This window comes from Mus pahari, chromosome 10, assembly GCF_900095145.1.
Source record: "Mus pahari chromosome 10, PAHARI_EIJ_v1.1, whole genome shotgun sequence".
Lineage (NCBI taxonomy): Eukaryota > Metazoa > Chordata > Mammalia > Rodentia > Muridae > Mus > Mus pahari.
This window is the reverse complement of record NC_034599.1, coordinates 99,883,296-99,890,659: the sequence shown is the minus strand read 5'-3', so window position 1 is coordinate 99,890,659 and position 7,364 is coordinate 99,883,296. Positions and strand designations below refer to the sequence as shown.

General features: G+C 43.8%; 1 protein-coding gene across 1 annotated transcript in view; it reads left to right on the top strand.

The window, feature by feature from the left end:
• Positions 1–7,364, top strand: part of Rad54l2 (RAD54 like 2) — a 434,133-nt gene that overhangs the window by 407,972 nt on the left and 18,797 nt on the right. The window contains exons 8-12 of the mRNA XM_021206315.1: positions 55–188; positions 1,108–1,304; positions 4,206–4,548; positions 5,246–5,423; positions 6,856–7,107. Of these exons, the coding sequence (XP_021061974.1) occupies positions 55–188; positions 1,108–1,304; positions 4,206–4,548; positions 5,246–5,423; positions 6,856–7,107 (1,104 nt within the window). The remainder of the gene's footprint in view (positions 1–54; positions 189–1,107; positions 1,305–4,205; positions 4,549–5,245; positions 5,424–6,855; positions 7,108–7,364) is intronic.

The following is a 7,364-nucleotide window of genomic DNA, read 5'->3' as shown; positions in this document are numbered from 1 at the left end:
AGAAAGAAAGAAAGAAAGAAAAAGAAAGAACCACTTCTTTTGGGCTTGTCATAGGTGAACACTCTTCAGAATTGGTTGGCAGAGTTCAACATGTGGCTCCCGGCTCCTGAATCCCTCCCAGCTGACAGCAAGCCTGAAGAAGTGCAGCCTCGGTTCTTTAAAGTTCATATCCTGAATGATGAACACAAGTAGGTGGCTACCTGTCCTCTGTCATATTCATTTTAGACTTCTCTGGGATTATTGAAGTATGTGTCTCTGTCTTCCCAGATTTGATTTCTTGATGTTTCTGTCTCTGTTCTTGCTCACCCCTCATCCCCAGCACACACAGTTGTTCAGAACAGCCCGGGAAGAGTGAAGTTTCTTAGTTCTGTTCTAGGATGCTTTTCTGTCATAAAATGTCTACAACATAGACACATTTCCGGTGCATATTGCTTTTAATATTGTCTAATCTGGCCTACATCTGTACCACTGAGTAAGGAATAAAGCCTCCCCGTATCAACCTGACACAGTGAACCCATCACAGACAGGAGACTCTGAGTGACCGGGCAGGCGGCTGGGTGGCTGCTCCCTGCCCTGCTCTGTCAGGTTTTAGTGCTCAGGTGTGAGCAGAGGCACCGCCAAGGGGCTGTGCTTCTCCATTGCCTTTGCCCTTGTACTTTTCTGTTCTCCTTTGTTTATCACTGAATCCTGGTCAGAGGAAAGGTGGAGTGTTGCCTTTCTTGCCATGGCTTGTGTTTACCATGGGAATTACCTGGAATGGTGTTTTGTACGTATATGTGCAAGGCCTTAGCATTGCCTTTTGCCCTCTTCCATAGAATTACTGATTCTCGTTGGTTAGCCTTCATCAATGATTCAGTCCAGTATAAAGTAGTATTTCTGGGATACTAGAAAAGTTCTTGGTTAGCTAATTTACCTTGTACTTGCTGCCAAATGAAATCTTTGCCAATAAAGCATTCCAGATATAAATCAATGCAGCTTTGATTAAAAAAAAAAATCTTACTGATTAGCAGCTGAAACAACAATATTTTCTTTCTGTTTTCCTTTTTTAAAAAAGAAAAACCAACTTTATAGAACAGCGTATAACTCACACAGTTCTCCCTTCTGCAGGACGGTGGCATCCCGTGCTAAAGTGACGGCTGATTGGGTTTCAGAGGGTGGGGTGCTGCTGATGGGGTATGAGATGTACAGACTACTCACGCTGAAGAAGTCCTTAGCCACAAGTAGGCCGAAGAAAACCAAGAAACGCTCTCACCCCGTCATCATTGATCTGGATGAAGAAGACCGGCAGCAGGAGTTCCGGAGAGGTGGGTGACTCATCCTGGGGGTGTCAGGGTGGTTGGCTTATCCTGGGGATGCTCCTGGAGATGGCAGGGCAGAAGAGGCCACCAGTACCAGTTAGGTTTGAAATGAATTGTTAACATAAACCAGCTATCTGGGTGGAATAACCTTCAGTGCCTTTCAGAAAGGACTGCAATTTCTGGAAGCCACACCTAGACTCAAAGGACACTCCCTGGCTTTGTGTCGTAACTGCTGCCATTACCAGTTCTTAGAGATATTGTGAAAAAGTATTAAGAAAACATAAGTTGTTTTCTTACAAGGGCCCGGCATGGTGGTGTACATATTTAAATCCCAGCACTGGGGAGGCAGAGGCAGGCAGATCTCTGTGAGTTTGAGGCCATCTTTTTTTTTTTTTTTTCTATATAGTAAGTTCCAGGCCATCCAGGGCTGCACAGTGAGACCCTGTCTCAAAACAAAACAAACAAACAAACAAAAATCCTCCAAAGCTAATATTAAGACATAAGAGTAGTGATATTTGTGAATTTATAAGAAGGAGTAATCTCAGTTGACCATTCATAGTTTTATTCTGTCTTTTTTTTTTTATTAGTTTTTTTTTTTTTTTTTCGAGACAGGGTTTCTCTGTATAGCCCTGGCTGTCTTGGAACTCACTCTGTAGAACAGGCTAGCCTCGAACTCAGAAATCCGCCTGCCTCTGCCTCCCCAGTGCTGGGATTAAAGGCCTGTGCCACCACCACCTGGCTTAGTTTTATTCTATCTTTAAACAAACAAACTAAAACACTATTTAGGCCTCTAGAGATGGCTCAGCAGTTAAGAGCACTGTTGCTCTTCTGGAGGACGCAGTTTTTCCCAGCACCTACATGATGGTCTATAACTCAAGTTCCAGGAAATCCATTGCCTTCTTCTGACCCCTACAGTCACTAAGTATGCACATGGTGTACAAACAGACATACATACATACAAACACTCAAATATAAATAAAATGAATAATTAGTAAAATCAACACACACACACACATGTTGATGATTCTTTGAGAATTTCATACAATGTATTTTAGTCATCAACCCCCACCCTTCACCCCCACACACCCGTCCGCTCTACTCTTACCCTTGTCCCTGCAACTAAAATTCAGTTTATGTTATTCTTGGGAGTGCATGTGGTGGACCCTGCAGAGGTGATATCATTAAAGAAAACTGACTGGCCCTCTTCCAGGAGCTCCCAAGTACCAGTAGCAGCTTAGCTAATGTGGGGAATCCTGCCCACCTCTCCTCCTCCATGCCGAGAGTTCCCCTGGCTTGAGCTTGCCTGGGTTTTTTTGCACACTATCTCATTAACTGTGAGTCCCTATCCTTGCTAGTCTCTTGTGTCCAGAAAACAGATTTCTTTCTTTTTCTTTTTCTTTTTCTTTTTCTTTTTCTTTTTCTTTTTCTTTTTCTTTTTCTTTTTCTTTTTGGTTTTTCGAGACAGGGTTTCTCTGTATAGCCCTGGCTATCCTGGAACTCACTCTGTAGACCAGGCTGGCCTCGAACTCAGAAATCCACCTGTCTCTGCCTCCCAAGTGCTAGGATTAAAGGTGTGCGCCACCATGCCCGGCTGAAAACAGATTTCTTAAAGTTATTTATCATCTCTGCCTCTTAACAATCTTTCTACCCCTTCTTCCACAAAGATACCTGTGTGTATTCTGTGTGTGGTGTGTGGGGTGTGTGTGTGTGTGTGTGTGTGATGTGTGATGTGTGATGTGTGTATGTGCAAGAGAGAGAGAGAGAGAGAGAGAGAGAGAGAGAGAGAGAGAGAGAGATTGACTGATTTATGTGATTTATGGCTGAACACACTACAGTTCTTTACTCTGCATGTTTGACCCATTGTGGGTCTCTGTGTTAATTGCCCTAAAGGTCTCTGATGAGAAATGAGAGATGTACTGACCTATGGGTACCCTTTTTTTTTGTTTGTTTGTTTTTTTTTGTTTTTTTGAGCCAGGGTTTCTCTGTCTAGCTCTGGCTGTCCTGGCCTCCAGGCTGGCCTTGAACTCAGAAATCCGCCTGCCTCTGCCTCCTGAGTGCCCATTCTATTTTTTATTTTATTTTATTTTTAAAGATTTATTTATTTATTATATGTAAGTACACTGTAGCTGTCTTCAGACACCCCAGAAGAGGGAGTCAGATCTTGTTAAGGATGGTTGTGAGCCACCATGTGGTTGCTGGGATTTGAACTCTGCACCCTTGGAAGAGCAGTCGGGTGCTTTTACCCACTGAGCCATCTCACCAGCCCCCCATTCTATTTATTAAAGAGCTTTTGTTTATTGAAAGTTTTTAAGGATTTAGAAACCATTCATTTTATAAGTCTTCATTCTGTGGTATGTCTATCCTGGGTTTGCATCTGTGGCAGGGTGAACGTGTCATTTACAGTGACTGGAGAGTGACTGTGAGACCTTGTCCTTAACCAGCCCCTATCAGCCAGCCTTCAGAAGGACCCAAAATGGTGGATAACAAGAAAGAGCCCACTGTGGTGTCTAAGTTATTCCTATGGGTTTTATCCAGACATATTTTTAATCGTACACTCAGAATCCATGCAGGATCCCCCACCCACAGTCCCTGTCCTCCAATTGATTTAAATCCTAGGATTGCAAGTAATTTTTATGTTAGCTTGAAAAAGGAAATTTTAAAGTGAATAAGTAAAGTTAAGGAGTGAGGATAAGAAGATATTAATGAAAGAGTCAGTGGCTAGGTTAGCCTCACACAGGACTTGTAGGAGCTTATCTGGCTGCTTCCCTTTTGTCAATGGGGGCTGACTCTTGCTTCCCTGCTTCCTTCATTTCTTCTGTCTCTTCCAGGGCTCTCCCCTACTTCTCATATTATTGACTAAGAGCAGGCCCTCTCACCCTCTGACTCCGGATCCTCTTCCCTCCTTAGAGTTTGAGAAGGCCTTATGCCGCCCTGGTCCTGATGTGGTGATCTGTGACGAGGGACACCGCATCAAAAATTGCCAAGCCAGCACCTCACAGGCTCTGAAGAACATCCGTTCTCGTCGGCGGGTAGTGCTGACTGGCTACCCTCTACAGAACAACCTCATTGAGTACTGGTGCATGGTGGACTTTGTGCGCCCAGATTTCCTTGGTACTCGTCAGGAGTTTAGCAACATGTTTGAACGCCCTATCCTAAACGGGCAGTGCATTGACAGCACACCTCAGGATGTCCGCCTCATGCGCTACCGGAGCCATGTTTTGCACAGCCTCCTGGAGGGCTTTGTGCAGAGGTAAGGCCTTGTTTTCTGAATCCTTCTATGGGTAGTGGGCATGCCAAAGCTCTTATGAAGGGAAAATACCACCACTAGAGGACCCTTCCTCATGAAGCAGCAATAAAACTGAGTGACTAGCACTCTAGTTTGTCCCATAAGCTCTTCACTCACAAGTTGTTTTGTTGAATGTGATGGACTGTGTCTCCTAGCACCCAAGAGGCTGAGGCAGTGAGCTCAAGCTAGAGTCATCTAAAGTTGTTGAAAATACCTGTTTTAACTTGTTTTTTAAAAAGGAATGAGCCAGCATTCTGCTGAATCTGATAAAAGAATAAATATGATTCTAGAATATTGCTTTACCAGTTGTAGCATCTCAGTTTATGTGGTGTAGGCTGACCTAAAGCAGCTCTTCATTTCTTCCTGGTACAGTGACAAATGTGGAAAAAAAATCTCAGAGAGGTATCCCTGAATTTGGGCAAGAACCTAGAGTTAGTTCCTTTGGCCTTCCCTTTGGAGTTATTACCCCGTTAGCTGTGACTCGGGACAGTGTCACTCTGTCTGTACCATTCTGCTCCAACATAAGGATGCATTGCATGTCAAGAGATTTCCAGAAAATGGTGTGGCAAGAGTGTAAAGCCTTGTTTATATCCTCAACTGATCCCAGCCACAGTTCTTGGGTGCTTCCTATAGGCCACTTTTGATCTCTTTGCCTCTGTAGGAGAGGCCACACTGTGTTGAAGATTCACCTCCCTGCCAAAGAAGAGAATGTGATCCTGGTGCGGCTTTCTCAGATCCAGCGAGATTTGTACACACAATTCATGGATCGTTTCCGGGATTGTGGTACCAGTGGCTGGTTAGGGCTGAATCCTCTGAAGGCTTTCTGTGTATGCTGCAAGGTAAGTGGGGCCCGCAGGGAACGGATGGAAAGTAAGGGTGCACAGAAGTCCTAGGGCAGGATCCTCGTGGGAATTCTGGGTGAAGGAAGACTAGAGTCTAATAGGCTGCCCTCATTCACAACACTGCTGATTGTATACCACAAAACTTCTTGGGGCACTACTTCTGTAATATGCTCAGTGCTTCTTTTTTGTGCTGAACCCCAGAAACTATCCTTTCTTAATGTTTTTTTTTTTGTCTTGGAAAAGAAGGGTGATAGAGGACCATTGTAGGATAGAGAGTTTTTACTGCTGTATGACTGAGGGCGGACCTCTTGGCATATGCCTGTGATTTAATTACCATTCAGGAGCCGAGATAGGGATAGTGATCTGGGACAGCTTGAGCTCCATGGGAGCCACCGCCTCCAAAAAGTAGAAAACAAAAAAAGTTATACAAAGTACCTTTTGTTTGGTCTTTGTTTAATAGGTTGAGGTCTTTCTCATTCCTGCTGTTGATCCTATTTTTTTGACTTAGTGTTTCTGGATATATTTTTGGAACATCTGTTAGATATTGTTCCCAATTCACAATAAGTTGGCTGAAGATATATCTCTGAGATCAGGTGGGATTTCTTCAGTCACTCACTCATTCATTCATTTATTCATTCATCCACCTATCTATTCATTTATATATTATATATTTATATATTATATATTATATATTATATATTATATATTATATAGTCTAGGCTGTCTCAGAACTCAAATCCTCCTGCCTCAGCCTCCTGAATGTGGGGATCACTGGTATGTGCCACCACACCTGGCAATTGATGGGATTTCAAAATATCTCTTTTGTCTTCCAAAACATTGTTCTACCACATTCTCTTGACTGGCCTTAAACTCTTGGCAGTCCTCTTGCCTCAACCTTCTAAGTACCATGACACATGGCTTTCAGAATACTGCTTTTGTAGCCACTGCCCTGACCAGAGCCAAGAAACAAAAGCAGAAGTGCTCTTTGGATAGTGTCTGGGTTATGTGGTCCTTCCTTCTTTCTCCTCTGTCAGGAATCTCAACTTTTCCTAGGAGTTGTTGCTCAAATTACACCCGATTGGTTATGTATCAATCAGAAATCTTTCTTTCATAGGGAGGGATTCATTTTGTTTTGTATAGTAGCTAAATGTAGCCACACAATGAAAACAAAGCATTCTTTCCCTGTTTGAGTTAAGAATGAATTGCTAGTGACACAACCCTTTTGTGAACACAGTGGCACTTCCTGTTCATGTGTCATGGTCATCTAAGCTAGCAGTGAAATACAAGCTTTTAGACTAGGAAAGGTATATTTGGGGTATATTAATTGTGGGTATGCAGTGCGAGCTGTAGCAAGTGTTTGAGCATGTCACCATATTGGGACACCCTTGGAATGTTCTCTGCTCTTCACCTTTCTTTTGTTTAACTGTAGATCTGGAACCATCCTGATGTGCTGTATGAAGCCCTTCAGAAGGAAAACCTAGCCAATGAGCAAGACCTAGATGTGGAGGAACTTGGCTCAGCGGGAACCAGTGCCCGCTGCCCACCACAGGGCACAAAAGTCAAGGGAGAAGATAGTGCCTTGCCTTCCTCAATGGGAGAAGCAACCAACAGCAAGTTCCTACAGGGAGTTGGCTTTAACCCTTTCCAGGAACGGGGCAATAACATTGTTACATATGAATGGGTGAGTCAATCAGAGCCTTCAGTAGCAATAGCTGCTTCTGAGGAGGGATGCTGATGAGCAGTCTGGGGAGAGGATAGTTTACAAACTCACTGCCCTGAGTCGCCTATGCAAAGAATGCTAAAGGTAGTTACCAGGCCACTGCCTTAGAGGAGTGTCTTAGTCAGGGTTTCTATTCCTGCACAAACATCATGACCAAGAAGCAAGTTGGGGGGGCTGGTGAGATGGCTCAGTGGGTAAGAGCACCCGACTGCTCTTCC